The sequence below is a fragment of the Canis aureus genome, chromosome 5 (genome assembly GCF_053574225.1).
Source record: "Canis aureus isolate CA01 chromosome 5, VMU_Caureus_v.1.0, whole genome shotgun sequence".
In the NCBI taxonomy this organism is placed as follows: domain Eukaryota; kingdom Metazoa; phylum Chordata; class Mammalia; order Carnivora; family Canidae; genus Canis; species Canis aureus.
The window spans coordinates 20,618,520-20,646,224 of NC_135615.1; the positions used below are offsets into that span (position 1 = coordinate 20,618,520).

General features: G+C 37.0%; 1 protein-coding gene across 1 annotated transcript in view; it reads left to right on the top strand.

Annotated features, from left to right (window-relative positions):
* Window positions 1–27,705, top strand: part of CUBN (cubilin) — a 263,301-nt gene that overhangs the window by 150,861 nt on the left and 84,735 nt on the right. The window contains exons 37-48 of the mRNA XM_077897053.1: window positions 370–575; window positions 1,485–1,669; window positions 3,524–3,716; window positions 10,478–10,675; window positions 15,284–15,430; window positions 17,531–17,721; window positions 17,882–18,065; window positions 21,992–22,166; window positions 23,348–23,526; window positions 24,714–24,923; window positions 25,558–25,698; window positions 26,837–27,018. Coding sequence (XP_077753179.1) covers window positions 370–575; window positions 1,485–1,669; window positions 3,524–3,716; window positions 10,478–10,675; window positions 15,284–15,430; window positions 17,531–17,721; window positions 17,882–18,065; window positions 21,992–22,166; window positions 23,348–23,526; window positions 24,714–24,923; window positions 25,558–25,698; window positions 26,837–27,018 — 2,191 coding nt within the window. The remainder of the gene's footprint in view (window positions 1–369; window positions 576–1,484; window positions 1,670–3,523; window positions 3,717–10,477; window positions 10,676–15,283; window positions 15,431–17,530; window positions 17,722–17,881; window positions 18,066–21,991; window positions 22,167–23,347; window positions 23,527–24,713; window positions 24,924–25,557; window positions 25,699–26,836; window positions 27,019–27,705) is intronic.

Here is a 27,705-nt window from a genome sequence, read left to right on the forward strand (position 1 = left end):
AGCCTCACAAGCAGATATACCTCTGCCTCAAAATCTTATAATACTCTTAGATCTGAGGGCAATGTAAAATATTCTGCCTTATATGGTGTATTTTTTCCTGTGTTTTTGCTCAATCTTTCCCCCTAGAAAGAAAATTCCTCAAAGGCAGTGTATTACTTGTCTTTGTGTCTTTTGATTAAGCATTTCAACAAATTTGAGTGAAAGAATTTTTTGAGTTGGCTCAAAGATATTGTGGTTAAAGTTAAATAAAGTTTTATAAAGAACAGTTTAACCCAGCAGGTGTTTCAGGATAATCCCAAAGTTTTTTCTATCAATTTAATCCTCATAAACTCTCTCTCCTTTTTTTTTTTTTTTTGTTTTTCAAATTAGAACTTTCCAGTTGGAGGATTCTCAGGACTGTAGCAGAGATTTTGTGGAGGTCCGTGAAGGAAACGCCACTGGTCACTTGGTGGGGCGATACTGTGGAAACGTTCTCCCTCTCAATTATTCATCCATTGTTGGGCATATCCTGTGGATCAGATTTGTCTCAGATGGCTCAGGCAGTGGCACAGGCTTCCAAGCCACATTTACTAAAAGTAAGTTGCTTCTTTTTATTGATGTCTTCCAGAAAACATCCTATGAACTAGAAAGGATGACATATTTCTTAGGAATGCACTAAGTTAAGGATAATCCTGAACTCTATTCTTCTAGATTTATTGTGTTTGTAGAATTGATTCTTAAAATATATTACAAAAACTAAATTATATGTGAATGGCTCACTAAGAGCAAGGGAGAGCATTCTCAATGGCTCTAGTATGCTCTTTAAGCTCTAGTTTCTACCTAATGTTATATTAAATGTTTTGCATAATATTTTTTAGATCCTACTAATGTATTATAGCTCAGGTTTAGTATATTGATACAGTATTTCATTTGTTTTTATCAACTTTATATTCTTCAAATTCAAAACATTTAGTATTATTTTAAGATTGAATTAAGTGCTCAGATAACATAACAACAGGGTTTTCTTCTAATAGAATAAAACATTAAATATTTTTATTTTCTAATTTGACTTTTCCATAATTAGCTATTCTTCATGTTGTCCCAATATGTAATTACTCTTATCAAATTAAAAAAAAAGCACTCTTTTGTAAAATCAAGTAAAATAGAGAAGGAGTCAAAATTTAGAGAAGGAGTCTGGTAATACCCCTTCATATGTCCTCAAGTCCCCTGGGGGCTGGGAACCCCTTTTCACATGGGAAGTTATCTCCTCTTTTCACACCATACAACCTCCTTAGGAGATGGAATTCCATTCACCAAATCACTGTTCTCCAAGGAATTAATAGATAGTACAGAAACCGAAAGGGAAGCAATATTTCTTTCAGTGTTCAGAATAGAAATCACAGTCAATTAAAAGTCCATCCTTTTCAACACCCCTTGCCTTTTGTTTCTTTCATTTGACTAAAGAGCTAAGTACATCTGATTTACTACTCTGTTTTTCCTCCTAGTATTTGGCAATGATAATATTGTGGGAACTCATGGGAAAATTGCCTCTCCCTTATGGCCTGGGCGTTACCCCCACAACTCCAATTACCAATGGATAGTAAATGTGAATGCAACTCAAGTTATCCATGGTAGAATCTTGGAGATAGACATTGAAGGAGCACAGAGCTGCTATTATGACAAATTAAGGGTGAGTTTTCCAGTACAATCAATGTTCATAAGTTTTGGTGAATTTCTATTTGCAAAGGTATATCCAAGTTGTTGTCTATTCAAGCATTTATTTGTAAATCACATGAGATGGTCTTCTCTAAGTCATGTTTACTCCTTCTAAGTTGTTGATGAAAAGGTAATTCTGGTATTATATTTATTATCTTTGGATTCTGTATCTATGTTTATTTTAGCATCATTGTAATTTACCTTTTGGGTTATGTCTATGTATGTGTGTATCTTACTTAAACATTTATTCTACCTTATATCTTATTTTCTTGTGTATTCTTATATTAGACTATTAAAAGTTTGAAGGATCATTTAAAATAAATAATTATGGTTGTTATCGCCATCCAGATATTGGTTGTTGTATCAATTTCAGAAATACTATAATATTTTTTGCTTTATTTAGGTATATTTGACAAATAAATATTGTGTATAAGATATACAACTTGATGTTTCAGTGTATGTATACATTGTAAAATAATCACCATAATCATCAAGCTAATTAATATATCTACCACCTTAGATAGTTTTCATTTGGAGTGTATGTGTGTGATGAGAATATTTAAGATTTACCCTCTCAGCAAATTCCAAGTATATAATACACAGAATTACATATTACTGTATTTTTTTTACATATTACAGTATTAACTATAGTCACATTGCTGCACACTAGATCTCCAGAATTACTCATCTTGTATAACTGAAACTTTGTAACCTTTGATCAACATCTCCCTCTTTCCCTCTCTCTTCATCCCTTGCAACCATCATTCTACTTTCTCTCTCTATGAGTTTAACTATTTTATAAGATTCTCAAAGGCCAGGATTCTATCCTATTCTTCTTGGGCCTATAGTGTCTCACACAGCATTCAGTACCTAAGAGGTGCTCAGTATGTGTGGAAATCATTATTACATAGTCTGAAAAACTTAGCTTACAAGGTAGCTTCAGTAGATAAATCTATAACAATTACAATGAACATGTTCCAAATTACTTAGAAGATGACGAAAAGGATAGGAAATGTGGTTGAATAGCATTCACCCACATGTGCTGAAAAAAAAATGTGCCCCATGCCATGTGTCTGTAATGATCAAAATATGTCTCTAAATAGGCAATTTAATATTTTAAACCAAAAGAAAAAAATGTTTTGAGGGCTCTGAATGTGTGCTGAGCCCTTGCAAGCTGTGATTCTTTTGTTGTCATTAATTCTGCTTTTGGTTACCTGCCCACTTTCATTGAAACTTTCCTCTTTCTTCTTATTTTTTTCCTTTCTTTTGAATCCCTTCTTGTGAGGCCCCAAAGCATTCAATAAATTCTATTGTTGTGCAACCATCTTGTTTCATACTATTCCCTAAATTTTACTATAAATCAAATAATGAACTATATCACAGAGGGCTTGTGTGCAGCAAAGATAAAATTATTTTAAAACACCTTAAAATGGGGGATCCCTGGGTGGCGCAGCGGTTTAGCGCCTGCCTTTGGCCCAGGGCGCGATCCTGGAGACCCGGGATCGAATCCCACGTCGGGCTCCCGGTGCATGGAGCCTGCTTCTCCCTCTGCCTGTGTCTCTGCCTCTCTCTCTCTCTCTCTGTGACTACCATAAATAAATAAAAATTAAAAAAAAAATTTAAAACACCTTAAAATGTTTGCAATCATATTCTACATTTAATTTGCTGTTTAGACTAATATAAAATGTTCATTTATTTTTTCCGATGATGATGAAATTATAATAACATAAGGCAACTTTTTCAGTTTTATGAAAAAAAAAAATAGAGGTCATTGCCTAAATTCAGTGCTCTATTATCAGTTTTTCTTTTCTTTTCTTTTAACATGCAGGTTTATGATGGCCTTGGCATTCATTCCCGCCTAATTGGAACTTATTGTGGTACCCAGACCACATCCTTTAGCTCCTCTAGAAATTCTTTGACATTTCAGTTTTCCTCTGACTCTTCAATCACAGGGAAAGGATTCCTTCTGGAGTGGTTTGCAGTGAATGCCTCTGGTGGACCTTTACCTACTATTGCTACAGGTGTGTTTGGTAATAAATGAAATTCTGTTTAGGGGCTGATATGTGTGGACTAGTCTTTCAAAGTATCTTACCATAACAGAAGCCAAGTACATAAATGACTAAGAAGAGTAAGTATAGCCCTAAAACCCTTCCTCCATATGTTCAGGTGTTCTTTTAATTTCATAAATATTGCATTTTGTGAAAAGTGTACATTTGCTTTTTAAAAATGCTGGTTTTGCATTATATTATTTTAAAATAGGGGTTTGATACCCATGAGGCTTGCTTTCTTTCTTTCTTTCTTTCTTTCTTTCTTTCTTTCTTTCAGAAGTGTGCACAAGGGGTAGGGGCAGTGAGGGAGAGAGAGAGAGAATCTTAAGCAGGTTTTCCATTCTCAGCACAGAGCCCAATGCCAGGCTTGATCTCAAGGCCCTGAGATCATGACCTGAGCCAAAATCAAGAGTCAGATGCTTAACCAACAGAACCACCCAGATACCCCTACTTATAATTTCTAGAGACCCTTTTAGAGATCTCTGAAAATTTGATTTGTAAATACTATGTATGTTCACATCCATCCATACATACAACATTAAGGATCAACTTGTAAAAAGAAATAACTATGTTTCCTCTATATTTCATTTTAAACGTACTTTCAGAAATACTTTACTTTCTCCTTAGTTGGCTATAAACCTTCATGTTTCATGGTAAAATTAGCCTAATTGTTAAACTTTTATTTTACTATATTTAAGACCTCCATAATTCCTTCTTCAGTAAGCAGTATTTGGGAAGACCATTTTTTTCCCTAATAATTTGTTTAAACAATTTTGAATGCTTTTATGGGTTGACATAGAAGTTTGACAGACATTTCTTGGAGGATATTGTCAGTCATTGGTATACAGTTGACTCTTGAACAACACAAATTTAAATTGCATGGGATTTAAAAATCCACTTATATGAGAATTTTTTTTCAATGAACACAGTATAGTGCTGTAAATTTATTCTTCCTTATGATTTTCTTAGCATTTTCTTTTCTTTAGCTTACTTCATTGTGAGAATACAGCATATAATACACATAACACACAAAATACGTTTTAATTGACTATGTTATCTTTAAGACTTCTGGTCAACTGTAGGTCATTAGTAATTAACTTCTTGGGGAGTCAAAAGTTACAAGGGTTTTTGGGAGTACCTGGCTGGCTCAGTTGATAGAACATGTCACTCTTTATCTCAGGGATAAGCTTGAGCCCATGTTGGGCATGTAGCCTACTTTAAAAAAAAGTTACATGGAATTTTGACTGTGCTGGGGGTTGACACTCCTAAGCCCTGCATTCTTCAAGGGTCAGCTCTACCTGATTGAGGCAGGTTATCCTAGGTTCTCACTGAAGAATATTCTTGTTACAAGACTAAACAGATCCTAAAAGATTAGAGTCTATGTGCTTCTAATTTCTTGGGAATTTATATTGGCAGAGAAAACTGATAAAGGTATAATTCATACTGTTTTCATTTAATGTCCCTAGAGTATTCTGTTCTGAGATGTTATTTTCACCTCCCTTACAAGATATTTCCATAACATTGAATATGAATTTCTTTCCTAAAATATTAATCTATTTATCTAAGAGCAAAGAACCATCAACAAGATTGCCAAATATAATTTAGAGCTATCCATTTAATTCTGGATAGCTCTCATAAGTAAACTTGAGTTAAGCTTTTTTATATCCACAAATTTCAAGTTAGAAAAGGAATTACTTACTCATGCAAAATATTATATCAACAAATATAATTTAGTACTCAAAAAATGGCAAATTTCCTTCTCATACTCATACTCTGTAATTATATGATTTAAGTGGATGAGCAAATATAATATAAATCTCATTTTCCTTAATCAAGAACAAGGGAAGGGGAAAGTATGAAGGTATGAGAATTTTATAATTTACTGTTATCTAGATCATATCCTGAAAGATTCATTAAAACTAAAAGAAAAAACTTAACATTTTAAAATATATTAACATGTTGAACATTGTGCCATTAGCATTTCTTACACATACATACACTTAGTTTAATTCAATAAATTTTTATTGGGGATTTGTTATAGATATACCAAGATGACTAAGTAAAGAAACAAAGATATGATCTCAACTCTCCAGGAGCTTAAAAATAATTGGGGAAAATAACCATTCATATATCAGTTAAATAATAATATAGTAATTAAATTATTTAATGACAAAGCAGGAGGTAGAGGCAGAAGAAAATAAAGGAAACTGAGCTTAATGTGGATTAGGATCATCTGAAGGAAGTTAAACATGCCAAATAGGAAAACATTAGTCAGTGTCGATCACTCAGGAGATGTTCAGTTATGCTGTAGTAATAAACAATTCCAAATTCTGAGTTGCTGAAAAATAATAAAGTTTCCTTCTGGTTTGTGCTACGCCTTCCTTTTGGATTAACTAGGTGCCTTGTCATCAGTATCATCCCATAACCCAGGCTGCCGAACCTGATGTTGTCTGGGACATTGACTATGATCATGGCAGGAGGAAAGAGAACTCTGGGACATCTTAGTGTAAAATTGTTCATCCTAAAAGTGACGCAGTCGTTTTGTTCATAAGCCATTAACTCAGACTGGTCAAATGGCTTCATTTGACCACAAAAGTATAAGGCAAAGTAGTTTCACCATGTGTTTGGAAATGAGGAAAAATGAATATTTGACCAAAAAGATTAATGACTCAAAGTCAGTTAGTGTGACAACTGCCTTTTATAAATTTAGGATAAGAAGTATTTCTCATAAGGAAAATCTTAACATTTGAAGATACTGAATAATAGATCTTTCATTTGAAAATTGCTTTAATTTGTCTTTTTTTTCTTAGTTCTATAGCCTATGTAGTAATAGGATTCAGGAATTAGGACCTCGTCTTGTAAAATTTTACACTTACTTCCTGGTGGTCTTAGTAAAATTCAAACATGTACTGATATAAAAGTCATAAACCCCTGGAATGATGGAGTAAGGATCACTGGAAATCCATTCCTGTGTAAAAACAATGAGAACATTGTCAAAATTGCCAAAATCAACTTTTGAGAACTCAGAAAATTAATCAAAGCTTGCTACAATCTAAAGCCTATTTATTTATTCAAGGATGATGCTGAATCTCAGTTCAAACAGTCAGCTTTCTGGCATCTTGATTCTCCATCTCTCCTCTTGCCTCAGCTTTGCAGTTGCCTTTTGGTATCCTCACAACTATGGTAGCTATGAAGACCAGCAGTCTAGCAACTATTGGAAGGGGTAGGACAGGTTTGGAGCTTAAAAAAAAAATCCTATTCCTAAGGAATCACTAATATCTGACTATCTGGCAACTTCCTAGAAGAGGTCCATTCTCAGGACTTGTCTTCGTTTGACCTGCTACAGAGGTTGCTCTGTGCCAGTAGCTCTATCCCTGGTGTGTTTGTGGAAAACAAGCAATGGCGGTTGTTTAACATCACAATTGCATGTCTCAGTGATACTAGTTGCAGCTAACAAGAGACTGAACAAAACTGTAAAAGGAAAAATCTGGGGAATGAGATATCCTATGGAGCTTTGGAAAACTCTGACATATCTCCAGGAATCTAGAAAGCCACACACGTGTGCAGGGTTGTGCACATGTCCAGGAAAAGATGCGAGAGGGCCCTAATCTCTCACCTCCATTTGATCTTGAGGATCTGTGTAAGCAGGAAGTGCAGTCTAAGGCAGAGTTGTAAACTGCCTGCTACAGCCTTATAGGCATATCCCAACACACAAAGACTTTAAACTAGGTGTCACAAGTATGTTAAAAAGTTATAAGGAACCATGTCTAAACAATTAAAGGGAAATATGGGAATAATGTATAACTAAGGAAAAATATCAGTAAAGTAATAGAAATTAATAAAAAAAAAACCCAACTAGCAAAGAATTCTGGAATTGAAATGTATAATTGAAATGAAAAAAAAAAAATCCTTGGAGGAGCTCAAGGACAGATTTCAGCAGGAAGAAGAAAGAATCAGTGAACTTGGATATAGGTCAATTGAGATTAGCCTGTCTGTGAGAAAGACTAAAAAAATTGTACAGAGCTCAACAACTATCAATGACACTAACACATGTAAAATGAGAATCCCAGAAGAGGAGGGAGAGAGAGAGGGACAAAGAATATTTGAAAAAATAGTGTCTGAATACTTCTCAAATTTGATAAAAAAATATTAGTCTACACATCCAAGAATCCCATTAAATTTGAAATAGGATAAACCCACTGAAGTCCACACCCATATACATCACAAAATATCAAAGTTGGAGAAAAAGTGATCATCTTCAAAGGACCAAGAGAAACCAACCTATCGAATACAAAGAGTCTTCAATGAGTTTAATACCTCCTTCTCATCAGAGTCCATGAAGGCCAGAAGGCAATGGAGTGACATTTTAAAGTGTTGAAATGAAAAGACTTGATTAAAAATGTATATCTAGCAAATGTATCCTCCAAACTAAGTAGAAATTAAAATACTCCAGAAAAAATGAAAATTGAGAGAATTTGTTAGCAGATTTACTGTACAAGAAATTCTAGTGGAAGGCTTTCAGGTTGAAATGAAAGTACCATAGCATGTCTTCACTACTGCTAAACAGTAAGATAACTACATAAACAAATATAAAGATTTTATAATTGTATTTTTGTTTGTAGGTCTTTTCTTCTGATGATTTATTTATTTTTTTAAAGATTTATTTATTCGTGAGAGACCCACATAGAGAGAGGGAGGCAGAGACACAGGCAGAGGGAGAAGCAGCCTCCATGCAGGGAGCCTGATGCGGAACTCGATCCTGGGTCTCCAGGATCATACCCTGGGCTGAAGGCAGCACTAAACCACTGAGCCACCTGGGCTGCCCTCTTCTGCTGATTTAAAGACAACTACATAAAGCAATGACTATAAAACTATATTGATGGGTTTGTAAAGTTTAAATATATATTTTTTAAAGAGATTTTATTTATTTGAGAGAGAGAGAGAGAGAGAGAGAGAGAGACCATAAAGGGAGAGGGAGAAGAAGGAGAAGCAGACTCACTGCTGAGCAGACAGCCTGATGTGGGCCTTGATTCCAGGACCCTGAAACCATACCTGAGCTGAAGGCAGATGCTTAACCAACTGAGCTACCCAGGCACTCCTAAATATATAATTTTTATGGCAATAATAGCATCTAAGGATGAGAGAGTTGGAATGGAATTCTTTTAGAGCAAAGTTTTATTTACTATTCAAACTAAATTAGTATTAGTCCAAACTACATTGTTTCATATTGGATGCTAATTATAATCCCAGGAAAACCACTGAGAAAATAACTTAAAAATATATAGTAAAAGAAGAACAAGTAAATTAAAGTGGTATACTAGAAAATATATACTTAATACTCACGAGGTTCTAATCAATGAGATAAACAATAATGAGTGTTGGCAAGGATGTGGAGAAATTGGAATCTTGTGATTGCTGGTAAGAATATAAAAAGATATAACCATTTTGGAAAACAGTTTATCAATTCCTCAAAAATTGAAACACAGGCTTACCATATGATCCAGCAATTAAATTCCTAGTCATATACCTATTGGCATTGCAAACATTATGTCCACACAAAAATGTACACATTGAATATCCATAGAAGCATTATTCATGATAGTGAAAAAGCAGAAACACTCCAAATATCAAACAACTGATAGAACTTAATGCAGTGTATTTATACAGTGGAATACTAGTCAGCCTTAAAAGAAGGAAAGGAATAAATGAAGGAAAATGAAAGAAGTACTGATGTAATGCTTGCTGGAATACATCATGTTTTAAAACATGATGCTAAGTAAATGAAGCTAGGCACAAAAGCTGATCACATTTTGCATAATTATATTTACAAGAAGGGTCAAGAACAGGTAAGTCCATAGGCAAAGATAGAAAGTTGACCATTGGTTCCCATAGACCATGGTAGAGTGAAAACAGGCTACCAGTGGTAATAGGTATAAAATATATTTTGGAATGATGAAAATGTTCTTAAAAACCATCTAAAATGATGGTTACAGAACTTTGTGAATATTCTAAAATCCACTGAATTATATATTTTAAAAGGATGAGTTTATGAGATATACATACCAGTTCATTAAAGCTAATTTTAAACAAATTGAGTAAGAAATTAAGGCTCTTGTACATTTTAACAAATTGAAAATTATTTTAAAGTTGTCCAGATATAACTTACATGCTGAATAGCTATGCTGAAAAAGTAAAGATTAAATTCTAGCGGAAACATAATGATAATAATATAATCATAATAGAGTCTTTTACATGAACTAACTTATGTTTAACAAATAACAGACCCTAATCAATAAATGGACCATGTGGCAAAACTATGATGAAAAAAGCAGAATACAGTGTGTTTTTCTTACACAAAAAATAAATTAACAGAAATTGCAGCTGTGTGAGTCAGCAAGTTTAATAAAATATTTCTAGATTTCTTTGAGAACTGTTTTATTTTTTTATTTTATTTTATTTTATTTATTTATGATAGTCATACAGAGAGAGAGAGAGAGAGAGGCAGAGACACAGGCAGAGGGAGAAGCAGGCTCCATGCACCGGGAGCCCGACGTGGGACTCGATCCCAGGTCTCCAGGATCGCGCCCTGCCAAAGGCAGGCGCCAAACCGCTGCGCCACCCAGCGATCCCCTGAGAACTGTTTTAATTGGTTGTTTAGGTTTAGGATGGCCTAGAACATGCTAGATTCATTTCCATTGGAGGTATTTCATAACTGTTGGTGTTTCCTCTGGCAGGTGCTTGTGGTGGCTTCCTGAGGACAGGAGATGCGCCAGTCTTTCTCTTCTCCCCAGGCTGGCCAGAAAGCTACAGTAACAGCGCTGACTGTACGTGGCTTATTCAGGCCCCAGATTCTACTGTGGAACTCAACATCCTTTCCCTGGACATTGAAGCGCAGAGAACATGTGACTATGACAAACTTGTGATCAGAGACGGTGAGAAACTTTTAAACAAAACAAAAAAAACCTACCAAGTTTCAGCCCTAAAATATATTTAGTTATGTTGAATTATAATACTGCTTGTTTACTGCCTCCATCTGTTTTGTGTGGAAGTTCTCAGACGTTATGGTCAATACCAGAACTGGTGACAATTTCTAAAGAATGTGAGGAAAGTATTAAAGTATTAAATTTCCTGTAGCAAAGTCATGCACGTATGATGTCAGGGACAGCATTGCACCCCTAAGAAAAAGCACTAGCTTTGGCTTCAGTAGGAAGTAATGGTCTGAGTTTCCAGATGCTGCTGCTTCATGGAAAGTCTTTGGAGATAGATTTTGGCATTTTATACCTATGACTTTAAGATCTAAGTATGAAAAAGTATATATAGTTGCAATACATTCAATTCTCTGTGTCTTCTGAATCTCTGGGTAGACTAGTAGAATTAAGGGCAAACATTTTTCATCTTTTCCTCTATTCCCAGGTGTGGCGCTGCTATGCAATCAGTGAGGGAGAAGCATCATGCTAATATGTAACATGTACAAAATTGTGCTTCGCAATTCACATGTCTGGAGAAGAGGGCAGTCCTATCCTCTGATCAGTTTCTCATAGTGAGGTCCCCAGACGGGCAGAATCAGTGCCTCCTGGAGACTTGTTAAAAATGCAAATCTTTCAGCCCATGCCCCAGCCCTACTAAAGTAGAAACTCTCTGGATGGGGCCTAGATCTGTGGTTTTAAAAGCCTTCCAGGCAGGGCCATGTTTAGGGTGAGGAAGGTAAGACAGGATTGTGCAAACTGCAGGGTTAGAGCCTACCTTCATTTAAACCGTTCATATTTTGACCATTTGATGTTAAATATTAATTTTTAAAACATTGCACTAAAGTATTATTTATCTTGTTTTCGTCTTTGCCCCGCCCCCCCACCTTGAATGTTGCCGGTGATGTGAGTGCTTCACTAACCTGACCCTTGTTCCCCTGCCTCTAGGTGATAATGATGGTCTCTAAAGTTTGAAAACCACTACCTGCCATGATAAAGACATTGCTACCTCTCACGCCTGCCTAGACCACAGGGAACATAACTAGAAAAGTGTTAAAAGAGAACAGGTAGAGGGGAAGCTACTAGGAAGGCAGGCTCAGTGTTCTTTAGCTTCCTATTTTCTAAAAGATGTGAAAGATAAAGAATTTTCTATGAATTTCCTAATCGTTAGATTTTGGAAATTAATGAAAAATGCTTCAGGGCATTTTGTGGACCAAACATGTATTTGCTTTTGGTCCATAGGTTACTAGTATGCAAGGTCTTATCTCCCTTATCCCCTCAACCCTAGATTTTCATGGAATACAGTTAGGAAATGGGAGAGGTACTTTATTTTCCTTCTGTAGAGGCTGGAGACTAAGACTCAAATCCATCATAAGAACGAAATGAGATGATAAATCTTAACTTTTCCCCCCTTTTCCTGTCAACCATAAGCAATTAGCACATTGCTCAGAGAAATTATCATCCTTTCACTATCAAGGTACTCCTATAGATATTAAAATTTTAAACGTTTCATATAATAAGATGAGTGTGTTCTTGCACACATATTCTGAGTGTTCAGAATCTAGTAGAAACTTTAAAAAGTATCTTTGGTAGGTAACTCCAGTGATGAAGGAAATTCACTTTCTATCAAGCTGCTTTTCATTCCACCAATAATTTTTCTTAGAAGCCTGAAGCCAGGGAGTTACTTTCTTCTTCTTCTGTGCCACCTTGCACTAAATACTAGATGGCTCCATATCTGTTTTAATTGTCTGTGAAAAAGAGACCAATATCTACTTCTTGGAGTTGTTTTGTCAGGGAACATAATAAATGCAAAATTCTCTAGCAAAAGTCCTGGCATTTTATAGATATGGAATTCAGAATTGTTTAATTTAGATTTCAGTTTACTTTGCTAGAGCTATTTCTAAAATAGTTTTCATGATGAACTCTTTATAGATTGGAGGTGTTCTTGCTGAGATGTAGAGCTTTGGGAGCTTAGCAAATTCACTTACATGCCCAAACAATAACAGTGTTTTAAATTGTAGTGTGGTGTATCCCAAAGAGATTTTTATTCACAACATAAGGAGGGGCTGAATAGGCTCATTAGCTCCTCATATGTTTCTTTACTCATTCAAGAAGTAGCTATGGGGTGCCGACTATGTGGCCGTTGGCGGGTATTTTGTTCATTTTTACAGTGATTAGTCTACATTTAGAAGACATGAAATTTCAAGTCCCACTTCAATTGTTCGTTCTTCATTCAGCCAGTGTTTTTGCTTCTGAGTAGCAGGAGCATATCACATTCTGAAGCAAATATCTAAAACCAGTGACCACAAGCAATAATACTTTCAGGCCACTTGTACAATTGGTCAGTTATCACAGGCCTTCAGCTCATGGCCCTTGGTTCCCGGCTAGCTGTGACATCCCTGGGCTACCCCCAGAGAGGGCCCTGTAGCCTTCGTGGGAGACTTGAGTCACTCTCCCACCTGCTTATTCATTTTACAGGATTGTGATGATTCACTACTGAATCAGTTTTTTCTAGACCATGTACCAATAAATTTTATATACCGAAGATTCCCCCAAATTGAGGTCCTGTGAAACTGCATTGGCCCTAGAAAAGGTTTTAAAAAAAAGCAGAGAAAATGGGGGGAAAGCAAAATAATAATTGTGTCCGTGAATCAGTAATCCTTTTATCTATTTACAGATATAAAATATACTTTCTTTGTGATCCTAGAGAAATCACTTAATAACATAGTTTGAACATCTGGAGCTACTTCTCAAGGGTTTTAAATCCTTGTTGACTTCTATATTCTTTGCCTTTGGGCAAGTTATATATCTTCCCTAAGACTATTTCCAGCTTACAAAATTGGGGTGATAAAAATACCTGAGTCTAGTATTTTTACTAGTAGCTAGTAGCATTACTGTGAAGATACAGTCTGATGTTACATGTAAAGCACTCAAAGTGGTAATAATAATTGCTCGATAAATATCAGCTACTGGTAATCCTGGACCTCAGTTTCCACATCTCTAAAATGAGGAGTTTGGACTAGAAAGAGAATCACCAGACTACCCTATACTCCTGGTTCTTTACCTTTGATTTTCCCCTCTCCTTAAAGATCAGGTTCATCCCTGCTACAATCCATATGGTGAAGTTATAGAAAATCCTAGAAATGCCTCAGTATTTATTATAGATACTGAGGGGAGAAACAAACCATGTTGTGATTATTGGGTTATCTCCCAACTCATTAGTTAGGTAGTCAATAAGTAATTATTTAGAGATAATAAGCATTGTCTAATCAGACAGTCTGACGTGGAGTTTAGAAAAGAAATAAAAATCAGTAGACCCTACCTGGTCTCACTAATAGAGAAAATATGCACCTATGATATAATAAGAATATGTAATAAACTTCAAAATTTTGTGATATAGACAATTAGAAAATAAGTAAAAAAAAAAAAACAATTTGCAGTGAAATGTGTAGCAAAATTGCACGGCAAAGATAACAAGAGGAAAAGGAGTTACAGAGAGAAACTTTTGAATTGTGAAAAAACAAAAATTTCCAGAGGTCAGAAAAAACACCTTTCTAGCATCTCCTATTTATAGCTATGCCATTGCATTTGTCATCCCAGACAATACCTTATTCTCTGGAGTAGGTATTAATGAGTGAGTTTTAGTAGTGGTCGGCGTCAAAGGGATTCACTTTGCTGGTTGCATTAAAGGGGCAAATTTCCTCATGTCTCATATTCTATTTTTGGTTTTTATAAGCTTGAAGTTTATTAATTATTTTCCTTAGAAGGAGAAAAAGACATGCATTTTATCAGACAAGGAATCCAAATATTTTATAATGTTCTTTTGCTCCATTCTGGCTTTGATTGCGGCTTTGTTCCAAGTTGCTTATATTCAAGAGCAGTAAAAAGGAAGAAGAACCATGAGGTGACACAGTCATCCTTTGCATCTCTCCCTGGAGGGCACACTTACTGAAACTGTCTTTTTTCATCCTTCACACAGGTGGACATAAGTGTGTTCATTTAATAGTAAAAAAGAATAAACAGCATCAAACAAATTAAAAGTCTTAAAAACCCACAAAAAAACCACAGTCACAACTTAAAAACCCTCTGCATACACAAGTTGCACACATCTTGGCAAATGACCTTACAACATTAGCATAGGATCTGAGGCTAAAGAACCAATCTTTCTTCTCCTTTAGACATCTGACCTTCAGCGATCAGAGTAATTTAGCTGAGTCTCTAACATACACTTCGGCACTGCTCCTCCATCACTTCCCAACCCCCATATACTCTGATTTTGAGTTTTAGTGCCAGGAAGAACTGTTACCCAATTTTGAGGAAGACAGTGGGGACTGTCAAAGGAGACTTTAACATCAAGAGTAAAGAAAAAGTAGGCAGCGTGATTAGGAGCTGGAGCCAGAAGCCAGAATGATGTAACCCCTGGAGTGTCCTTGTATTTGAGAATCTCATTATCTCCTAGGAATGGTGATGTCCTGAAAAAAACATATAAGCTGCTTTGTCTGGGTTGCAAATGATGGTGGAGGAAACTCTGAAGAGAGTGTATTTTCCTGCTGACATTTCCTTTCTTTGGCATAGGAGATAGCAACCTGGCCCCACAGCTAGCAGTTCTCTGTGGCAGAGAGATCCCCGGACCCATCCGGTCTACTGGAGAGTACATGTTCATCCGGTTCACCTCAGACTTCAGCATAACCGGAGCCGGTTTTAATGCATCCTTTCACAAAAGTAATATGTTTTGGGTTTCTTTTTTTCTTTTCTTTTTTTTAATGTCATGTCATATCACCTCTCTTTCTCTCATTCTTTCCCTAATATACTCTGCTTATTTTTCACGTGAGTCTTTGTTCTGCCTCTGGATGGCTATCCTTATGTCAGGTACTGAGTCTGATCCAAAACACTGTGGCTGAGTTGTACAAAAGGATTACGTGGCTTTGGGTCTCTGGGTGGGGTAGATGCCCCCACCCAGAGAGGTGTGTTCATGGTGTGTTCTCAGTTCATGCATATGACTGAGATCCTTAAAACAATTTTTCGGCCTAGTTGAGGGTTTCAGTTAGAACAGAACTGGATAGCACTTATCTATAACACATCAAAGGGACAATAAGTCAGAGTAAGCTTCAGTCTAAGAAATAAACAAAGTAATACAGAAGATATCTTCAGAAATCTCTTGAATCATTCATTTGAGGGTTGGCAGGAAGAGTTTGTTTCTCTTGAAATATGAGTTTGATGAGTCAGAATGTGCACAATATGTGGGAAGGATTATGTGCAGTATGATCAAGATGTTCAAAATTTGATAAAACAGGGAGTCCAATAGTAACTTTAAAGCCAAACCCGGATTAAAATGAAAGAAGTAGTCCGTGGAATATGGGACATTTAAAGATTCTCATGCTTTTAACCAAAAAGCATAATTTTGAAGTAGACTCTCACTATAGACATTAAAAATTTATTTAATACTTCCTGCACTACTATATATATCTTGTATGGAGTAGGGAGCAATGGAAGATAAATTATCTTCTTCATGCTCAGGGAGGTGGGCTGAATAGTGGTTGAAGATAACGGGGTTTGATGTGAGACAGACCTAAGATAAATTTCCACCTGTGAGTTAAATAGTTGAGTGAACTTGCTGCACTTCCTCGTTGAGCCTGCTCCCTCCATCCTCTCTCTTCTCCCAGTCTTTCTCTCTCTGTCTCTGTCTCTCTCGTACATGTGTACCACAGATGGATGTGTGCACGTATATATGTATATGTGTGGTGTGTGTGTGTGTGTGTGTGTGTGCACACTCCTACATGCTGGGCAGCTGCATGTCTAGAAGGTATTTCCATTTTTACATGTGAAACTTGAACTCTTGCTTCCCACTCCCTTCCACCCTCCATACCTGTTTATTCCATACTCTTTACAATCTTAATAAATGGAAAGTACATTCTTTATAGTTGCTGAAGCCAAAACTCTTGACATCATTCTTGTTCCTTCTCTTTCTTTCACCCTACCGCCTAACCCTACCTCCTGACCATCAACAGATCACATGATTCTACCTTCCCAATACATCTAGACCCCAACCATCCCAAGCCCAGGCCCTATCCTCTCTCCCTGGACTCTGGTAGCCACTTCCTTATTGGACACCCTGCTTGTGCTTTTCCCTGCCCGCCCCCCTTACAGTCTAGGTATTGCAGACAGAATTATGCTTTTAAAATCTAAGTCAGATAGTACCATTCTGATGATCAAAATCCTTGAATATCTTCCTCTTACTTAAAATAAGTCCTTTCAGTTTCCTGCATGACCTAGCCCTGATCCCTTTGGGAATACTCACTGTGCCTCATTAACTCTGACTTACACTCAAGCCTTTACACCAAGTGCTTTCTGAACTGGAACGCTCTTCTCTCACAAAGCCATATGGCTTGATCTCTCATTTCTTCAGGTCTCTGTTCAGGTGGTACTGTAACAACGTGGCCTTCTCTAGCTTTCCCAGACAATACTATACCATTCTCCCTCTCTGCATTCACTTTTCCTCATAGAACTTATCCTCATCCCACTTATTATATATATGTTAATTTTTGTCTTACTCATCTCTAAAGTAAGCTTCTGAAAGTAAGTAATTTGTCTCTATTGCTTATTTGTATATCCCGATCTTAGGAAAAACCACAAAATGAGTACCCTTGTCATGTATGTTCAACAAATGCTCCTTGGGATAATCATTCTGATACTTTGGTCCCAGTTAGTTTCAAACCACATTTCAATTGCCTACACTTTAAAAATCCCCAAGAAAAACAGGAAAGCATAAAAATCCCATCGTAAATGTCACATAAATAGTTATCTTTGTTTCTTCTTGGAAAGGTTGTGGTGGATATTTACATGCAGACAGAGGGATTATCACATCTCCTCAGTATCCAGAGACCTACAGTCCCAACCTCAACTGCTCTTGGCACGTCCTGGTTCAGAGTGGTCTGACCATTGCTGTGCATTTTGAACAGCCCTTCCAGATTCCAAGTGGAGATTCTTCTTGCAGCCAGGGAGATTACTTGGTGGTAGGTGATGCTTGCTATGTTTATGATTATTATCTTTGCAGACTTCATTCAAAAAAATGAAATGATGATTCTTTTCTCCTGGGACATAAATTGATATGAATTGACTGCTCCATCTCTCTCAGTATGAAGGAATTTATGCAATTTTAATTCATGTTCCTAGCTGAAAAATGGACCTGATATCTATTCTCCACCCTTGGGACCCTATGGAAGAAATGGTCATTTTTGTGGCAGTCGTCCTTCATCCACTCTGTTCACCTCAGATAACCAAATGTTTGTTCAGTTTATTTCTGATGGTAGTAATGGAGGGCAAGGATTTAAGATCAAATATGAGGCAAAGAGTTTAGGTAAGTATTTTCACAGAGAATAATGCCTGTACTTTTCCTGCAGTTGCTTGATCTTCCTTGTTTAAATAGATGTGAGGAAAAAATATGTAAAGTTTTCTTTTGTAAACTCAGAGTAATAACAAGAATAGCTGCCTGTTTTCAGATACTTACTATATGCTCGATACATTCATTATCTCATCATGACTGCTTTTTAAGGAAGGCAACATTCCCATTCTACAGATAAGTAAAATGAGGCATGGATTTTTCCAAGTCTACTTAATCAAGAGAATGAACAAAGTAAAATTCTCCATGACTATAAATTAAACTGGTCTTAAGGATACCCTGAAATTTCTTAGTCCTTTCTGCTATAAAATGTCTAATTATAAGTTATATTCCATAATGGAAACATCACAAGAATGATAATCACATTGTTTTATAATCATTTGTATGCTTTCGTTTAAAATGAACACATATTCCTCTGATTCTGTTATTACCCCTTTAATTATATATTACAGTGGTGATCTTTACTTAATTACTCTTACTTGATTACACTTGATTATAATTATATTTAATTCTACCATAATGACTTAATTTGTGACATTTATTTTTGTATAATGTTTAATTGAATAAATAAGTAAATAAGCATAGTTTCAAAAGAGAAAGTAATAGAAAATAAATCTTTGCTTTTCCCCAAAATTAGGTAATATAGATTTCAGGATAATCATATGACCTCAACTCAGATTCTTAGTATATTTAAAAAATATGTTAATCTAAATAAAACCATATATTGTATATTCTCCAAAATATGAGATTTTCAAATGTCAGCATAATTTCTTTATCTTGGAAGAGGAGAAGAAATAAGGGTCTACCAGATGACACAGAAAATCATCTAATAATTTAAGTAGGTTCCATGATTATAGGGAATGTACTTCTGCTACTTCCTGCTACATACAGCTCTGGCACTTAGAAGGAACCTTGAGACAGCTCTATGGATACCAGCACCATTACTTTATAGGTTGAGAGTTTGTGATCCCTCTCTATCTCTGTGCTGAACTCAGCTGCTGAATCCTGTGTGGGCCGAACTTCACCTGGCACTGAAGAGCAGGCTTTGTAGAGTAACAGTGCCTTGTGTCTAGTGAGTAGACTTCAGTCCATCCCAGAGAACTCTACTTTCCCATAATGGAGTCTTGAGTTAGTCTTAAACTACCTTTTTTTAAATTACCTTTTTAAAATCAGTATTTATGGTAATTCAGATACACTAAAGGTTTGTTTGTTGGGTTTTTTAGAGCAATATATTTTTTAAGATTTCATTTATTTACTAGGGAAAGAGAGAGAGAGCATGAATGGTGGGGAAGGGCAGAGGGAGAGGGAGAAGCAGACTCCCCACAGAGCAGAGAGCCTGATGCAGGGATCTATTCCAGGACCCTGAGATCATGTCCTGAGCTGATCAGATGCTTAGCCTACTGAGCCACCCAGGCAACCTCTAAGGGTTCATTTGTAAATGTTATGACTCTTTTATTCCTTTGGGGACCCTCTTTTTGTGTAAGGCCATTACCTCCTCCCCATCTTTCTGCCTTTACTATTAGACTCCAAATGCTTTTGATATCAAAACCTCTTGTCCATTGGTAGATGAGTGGATAAAGAAGATGTATATATATATATATGTATATACATACACACACACACACAACGGAGTGTTATTCAGCCTTGAAAACAGAATGAAATCTTGCCATTTGTGACAACATGGATGGACCTAGAGATTTTTCTGCTAAGGGAAATAAGCCTGTCATAGAAAGACAAGTACCATGTGATTTCACTTATATTTCGAATCTAAACAAACAGACAGACTCTTAAATATAAAGAATAAACTGGTGGCTGCCAGAGGGGAGGTGGGGGGGAGAATGGGTGAAAATCGGTAATAGAGATACAGAGGTACAAACTTCCAGTTTCTGGGAAACACCTGGAAAGAGGTACCCAGGGACCAAAGGAGGAATGGTGTGAGAGATCAAAGGAGAAGGAGAGCTCAGTGTCCAAGCAGCTGGATAACAGAAATGGAAAGAAGAGAGAGACATAATCAACCAGGTTAAATGCTGTGGATGTAAAATAAAAAGATGCTTGAGTCCACAACTGTGAGGGAACAAGAGTGCTTTGATGGGGCTGCAAAGTGAAGGGGGAAGGAGGAGAGAGGGCGGTGAGAACAGAGAAAATGACTGTTGCTGACTTGGGCATGTAAGGTGTGGAAAGGTAAAAGGAGCAAGGGGCGGGGAGGGGAGTGGACAGGGAGGGAGAGAGCCAGTGAGCACAGGGTAAGGGGAACTGAGGAGAGAGTGGAGTGGGAGACCAACCCGATCTACAGGAAGACAGTGTGCAAGGGGACGATAAAGGAGGCAGAGATGCAGATAAATTTCTTAAGGGTGGTAATAGGTTGAGGGAGTGTTCTCACCTGATTTCTTCCATCACGATCTAAAGGAGAGCTCCAAGTAGCTGCTGAGGCTCAAGAATGAGTGGGGAGAATAAGGATTGAGGGCATAGCTGTGATATTTGGTGAGAAAGCAGGGTTGCTCCGCAGTGTTGAGAGTGGGGAGCATGCATTTGGAGGCATTGATTTTGACACATGGTTTGAATTGCAGGCAGTGGTGAAAATAGATTTTTTCCAAGCTGAGTCTAAAAGAAAGGCCAAGAGCAAGGGGGTGGAAGGCAGTCAGAAGATTCTGCAGTTTAGGGGTTTAGAGACGGGAAGAATTCTGGGTGATGGCAAAATTCAGGAGAGGACCAAACCTGAGTGAATGACAGCAAAAATAAATGTGAGTGGAGTTCAGCAGATTCACATATCTGTGAAACTAACTTACCAGGTTAATTTCATCGCTATTGTAAGTACCTAGTTTACTCTGGCCTGGATTGTTTGCTGAGATTGCCAGAAAAAGTTCATTAGTAAAAAGAAAGTATTTTTACATACTTTGGTTTTTAAAAAAAGAGGTTTAAAAAGCTCATTTATCTTCTTCCAGAAACTGGCTAAAAAATCCTCTCATGCCAGTCATCTCTTGCTCTTCAAATGCATCTGAATCCTGAAGGAACATAATGAGTGAATGCCCACAGAGTTGTGCAAATATATATCTGCTTCATCTTTTAAACTTCAAGATCCCAGCTCTGTGTCTTTCTATTCAACTGCCCTGTCAGTGGGGAATTATAAGCCTTACTGTATTCATGTGCTTGTCTACGTGGAGAATGTGTATTAATGCTTCCATCATGTTCCACTGCATGCACTGTGCACCATAAGCATTTTGTTGGCTTTAAGGAAAAGAGAAATCTTCTAAGAGAATTTGCGGTTGAGCAAAGTAAGAAGTGGCACATTCGGTAGCTCCCCCAATAGCAAATCCAGAATCTATTTGCTTAAAAAGAGAAGGAGAATAAATCCAGATGAAAGGAAATTGAGATTGGAAATACAGATAAAGAGACTTTAAAAAATAACAGTGGGAAGTCTAGACGTTATGCTGTGCTCACCACAGGTGTAGCCACCATCTGCTCCATACAAGGCTCTTACAATACAGTTGGCTGTACTTCCTATGCTGTACCTTTTATCTCGATGGCTCATTCAATCCTTGACTGGAAGCCTGGACCTCCCACTTCCCTTCACCCATCTGGCTCATCCCCCCACAGCCCTCTCCTTTGGCAACCTCTGGTTTGTTCTCTGTATTTATTTATGGGTCTGTCTCTGCTTTTTGTGTGTTTGTTTGTGTTTTTTAGATTCCACATATAAGTGAAATCATGTCGATGTATCAAATCACTATGTTGTACACCTAAAACTAATGTGACATTGTCAACTATGTCTCAGTTAAAAACAACAACAACAACATAAGACATAAGACAGCGCAAAAAAAAAAAAAAAAATAGTGGCATTGCATCCTCTTTTCCAGACTGTTGATTGATTGAATTGTGTTTCTCAATAGCCTGTGGGGGCAATATCTACATACATGATGTGAATTCTGCGGGATATGTGACCTCCCCTGGCCACCCTAACAATTACCCCCAGCATGCTGATTGTACTTGGCTCATAGCTGCTCCTCCTGGAAAGCTCATAAGGGTGCAGTTTGAAGATCAATTCAATATTGAAGAAACACCCAAGTAGGTCACCTCCATATTTCACTTTTCTCCTACTCAGAGTTAATATTCTTTAGCTGTTATTTTGAGAATAATTTTTTTCTCTGCTTTTTTCAGCATAGGAAATCCAGGAATGGGGAAGGGACATGCATTACACCTAGAGTCTGAAAACATTGCCCACTAGCCACTCTCTTATGAGCTTAGCAGATTATGTACACAGTTGCTGGCCCTCCTGACACCACACACATCCTCCAAGAGACACTGAGGATGGCTGTTTGAGATTTATGTTATCCGCTCTTCCCCTCACAGGAAAAATATAGTGTCTCTGGTAGATGAATATTTTCCCAGGCTCATACTCAATGTCATAAATAATAAAATATCTGTTTAACAAATGGAAATTCGTGTTACGTGACACTAGATCACCAGTGTCTGAGAAAGGACTAAAGCAAGTACAGGACAATTTCCCAGTCTGTCTTTAATGAGAATTCTTAAGGGATTACAAACCAGGGAGTAAGTCTTACTGTTGAACACAAAGAGAATAACTACAATGACAGGAAAAAACAGAACAACACCTGAATTTTTCTTTGTTTAACAAAAGTATGTATGCATTTGCAAGAATATGTGTATGGTACAAAATTCAGGTACAAGAACTTTTCCTGTTTATGGGCACCTCATATAATGCCGCTGTGCCACTCAGTAAGTATTAATTGGCTGATTGACTTTCTTCAGAAATATTGGGTAAATACTTACACACTTTATGGACACAGAAAATTCCTGCGTAGACTTTCCATTAGCCTGGGTGGCAGAGCTGTCAAGAGAGTTTGTCCTTGTCATGTGAAATGTGCCCTATCATCCTGTAAGACAAAATACTTGTTTTGTTTTGTTTTTAAGATTCCTAGGCATTAATTTGAGAATGACTTTTATCTTTATAAAATAAATACAGAATATAGAGGGAAGACAAGTAAACATTTTTTGATGCGGTACATGTAAAACCTGCCTTTTTGAGCTACTAACCAAAGAATGTACGATTAGAAAAATGTTATGTAGATTCTGAAGTGACACACCACTTAAAATGACTGTCATAGTGTCTTCTACAAAAATTATGATTTAATATTGCTCTTAGAGAAAGTTAGTGAAGTCTTTATTTTTAACATATGTCAAAGTGACTGACTTTATATATTAAACTAATGTTCTTTCTACTTTAGCTGTGTATCCAATTACCTTGAGTTGCGTGATGGGGTTGATTCAAATGCACCATTACTTGCCAAGCTCTGTGGGAGATCTTTGCCCAGCAGTCAGTTGTCCTCAGGAGAGGTGATGTATTTGAGGTTCCGATCTGACAACAGCTCCACTCAGGTTGGGTTCAAGATCAAGTATGCAATAGGTAACAACATTTTTTGTATTTAATAAGAAAGTTCTGACAGACTAGTTATCATAAAACTTTTAAAAATCATACCATTTTTAGAGAAGTTTTTCTTTCTGCCTAATTTTAATGATCGTCTTAGTGATAGAGATAATTAGGGGACGTAAATGTTTAAAACCAAAGTCATTTATCAATTTAAAATTTTATTTTGGTTTCCATTTCAAACCACTCTTTTTAATAAACCTGAATATTTTGTATTTTCCTGACTTGTTTGTGAAAATGTATTCAATTAAATTTTTGTTTCTTTCTCTTATCATGAAATCTCTATAGTATCACCTTAACTGGTAAAAGTGTTTACTATTCAAATACAATCAAATAACTATATTTAGAACAGTAACTTTGAACTCATCATTAGTGGATAATGTTTTTCCCCTAAGTCTCTAATGCCAAGTCAGTCACCAGATAAGAACAAGTATGTCTCCTTAGTGCTTTGACTTCCTTACTTTAAAAAATGAGCAATACACATGCATACTGAAGATTTATTGTATTATGGCCATAATTACATAGAATCTAGTATCTGGTGGGTCTGAACACTGACCAAACATATTTAATATGACCAAAAAGTTGGAAAGCCTACTAGTAACAACATTAAACCTATACCATAGGTCATTTTATAGCCCAAGGCAAATTGTACATAATTCAATCTAACTATCACATCCAGCTGATAAAAAAAGAACTGAGTAGTAATTTGCCAGGCCCTGAGATACCAGTTACTGCAGTGAAATATTCATTTGATAGTTAAACCAGTAAGGGCAGGCATCGCTAATCACACACTGTACCCCTTCCAGCTGAGCAGACCCTCAGTCTTCAGAATCGCAGACACAGGGTGGTAGGCAGGCCCTATCAATCTATCAGTTGGTTCTTGGAATAAAACTTCCTTGCAACGAATAGTTCTTACATCCTGAGAGGATTAATGTGATGTTACAGAATATGCCAGTCAGTTTCCATTTCCCATTATTGGACTGGACTTGTGGTATTGTTTCTCTTTTTATCAATAGTTGATTTCAAATAAGGGGAACACTAAACATTTTCAGAATTTTTAAAATGTGAATTTATATTCAGTTGGCACCTAAAAGTTTTGAATGTGCTGGTTAATTTTTTTTTTTAAAGACAAATCCCCCGTAACAGAATATTGCTCTTTTCTGCAGCCCAGTGTGGGGGAAGAGTGACAGGGCAAAGTGGTATCATTGAAAGCAGCGGATATCCAACACTTCCATATAGAGACAACTCATTCTGTGAGTGGCATCTCAAGGGTCCCTCAGGACACTATCTCACCATCCATTTTGAAGATTTTCACCTTCAGAATTCCTCTGGCTGTGAAAAAGACTTTGTGGAGATCTGGGAAAATCATACCTCTGGTCAGTAAAATATGTCTGCTGTCTTTTGGGGGTGTTTATTTTTCTGCACTCTTATTCAGCTTCTGAAGTGTCCTTACCTCAAGAAAGGCAAAATGACATTTGTCCTTTGTATAGAAGTGCAGTCATGTCTGGGCAGTTCCAGCTTTTCTCTCCCTGGAGTCTACTCATAATCGGTGGGTATCTACAGCCCCAGGTGTAATTATATAGTTTTACCTTATAGATCACACTGAGAGAGCACTGTATTGAGAAGGCATCCTCTTCCTGTTGAGACTTTCCAGTGTCATATGCAGTTAGTTCTTTGAGGAGCATCCTGGTAGGTAAGGAGAGAGAGGGTTATGCATGAGTTGGACACTCATGACTCTGTTGCCTGGAATCATTTCTAACCAAATGAGCTCCCTCATTGTGTGAGATGTCCTTGCCCTAATTGGTTACAGCTTTTGTCACACATCTTTATATATATGAATATGTTGATTTTATTCATGTTTGCCCTGCTTTTCTTAATAGAGGTTAGCTTTTCTTTTTGGCAGAGTCTCGTCTTTTATTATTTTCTTTGTACTTGTAGAACACCTCAAGTAGAGGTGAAATAAAATCAATCACCTGGACATATACATAATTAGTTATTTGCTTCTCGCAGGAAATTTATTGGGCAGATACTGTGGAAACACCATTCCTGACAGCATAGACACTTCTAGCAATGTCGCTTTGGTCAGGTTTGTCACAGATGGTTCTGTTACTGCCTCAGGATTTAGACTACGGTTTGAATCCAGCATGGAAGGTAAGTTCACTGATTCATTAAAGAAAATTACATATAGGGAACCCTGGGTGGCGCAGCGGTTTAGCGCCTGCCTTTGGCCCAGGGCGCGATCCTGGAGACCCGGGATCGAATCCCACGTCGGGCTCCCGGTGCATGGAGCCTGCTTCTCCCTCTGCCTGTGTCTCTGCCTCTCTCTCTCTCTCTGTGTGACTATCATAAATAAATAAAAATTAAAAAAAAATTTAAAAGAAAATTACATATATATATATATATATATATATATATATATATATATATATATAAAATGTGTGTGTGTGTGTATAAATTGAGCACCTACATTGGCTAGGCACTGTGTGAGGCATTGGTGTTACAATAGTTGAAGAAAAAAAAATGACCCTTATCTTCTTGGACCTTCCACTTTAGTTGAGAGGCAGACATTAACCATATAGTCACATCAGTAAAGAAAAATCACAACTGTAATCCAGGCTACCAAAGAAAGGAACTAGTGCTTGGAAAATATTATGGGATGAGAGCTATATGCATTACATATCTTAAGAAAGCAGTCCAGGGCAGCCCCGGTAGCGCAGTGATTTAGTGCCACCTGCAGCCCAGGGTGTGATCTTGGAGACCCAGGATCAAGTCCCACATCGGGCTCCCTGTATGGAGCCTGCTTCTCTCTCTGCCTGTGTCTCTGCCTCTCTCTCTCTCTGTGTCTCTATGAATAAATAAATAAAATCTTTAAAAAAAAGAAAGCCAGTCCAATAGCCCCACAGCCATCAGAATCAACCTTTCAAATGTCCTGACATTAGTGAAATATAGATTTTATCTGAAAAAACTGGATAATTACTCTCATCTTCTGAGTCTTCTGACTCTTGGGATTACTCTACCTATTTTTCTTTCATATTTCTTGGGCTATGATTATAACAGGACTGCCAGTGGATGAACTGTCATCCATGGAATCATGGATTAAATATTCAGTATTAGAGACAAGAAGTGAATATAAACATTCTCTGTAAGTCCTCATATGCATATAGTGATAAATAAGAGCAATTATTTTGTCCAGTAGGATATTAAAGAAAATACTTTGGAGAACACTTCTTGTGGAAGGTATCATTTTGATTGAATTGGAAGTTTTTTTTTTTAATTTCTTCCCCTTCAGCATGTGGTGGGGAGCTACAGGGCCCTACTGGAACGTTTACTTCTCCCAACTACCCAAACCCAAATCCTCATGGCCGGGTCTGTGAGTGGAGGATCATGGTGCAGGAAGGAAGGAGGATCACTCTGACTTTTAACAACCTAAGGCTGGAAGCTCATCCATCCTGCTACAGTGAGCATGTGACAGTAAGTATCTTTTGCAGTCAGGGATATTACATTCCATTGTTGAAGGAGTTTATTGACCTATAAATCATAGTCAGAAAACTAGGTCAGGAATATTCCCATCCATGCAACTGTACCTCAGGTAAATTCTAAGTATTTTAGATAGAACGGAAGCGTAGTGAACTGCCATAATATTTGTAAAACCTGTTTTAAGAGGCTATTTGTTGTCACCACATACATCAAGGTCATAGGCGAGATAAATTTTAAGAGCAAATAATCATTGTGCATGGCAAAAGTGGGTTAATGGAGAAGAGTTAAGCCCGTGGGTAGCACATAGTTGAATAGGACCAGAGTCACAGAACAAGCCATCACCAAAAGTTTTAAGCCATTGAGTGGTCCTGCAGAGTTACTGTTCTCTGCCAGTGGTGCTGAGCAACTCCTTTGGAAGAACCTGTGCTGCCCGCCCTCAGTGTTGCCAAGGTCAAGTGCTTTCGGATATGTCATCAGCATTCTTAGCTTCCCTTAGCAAAGGAAAGCAAAAAAGATCCATGAATGAGAACGAAGATCATTAACTGAAATGACAAGTATGTATAACTGGATTAATCATACATTAATATTAATATATTTCTCTACCCAACTCAACTTTTCCTCCATCCTTGTTACCTGAGTCAATAATAATTCCAAACTTCTGGGTGGTCGGGTCAAAAACAT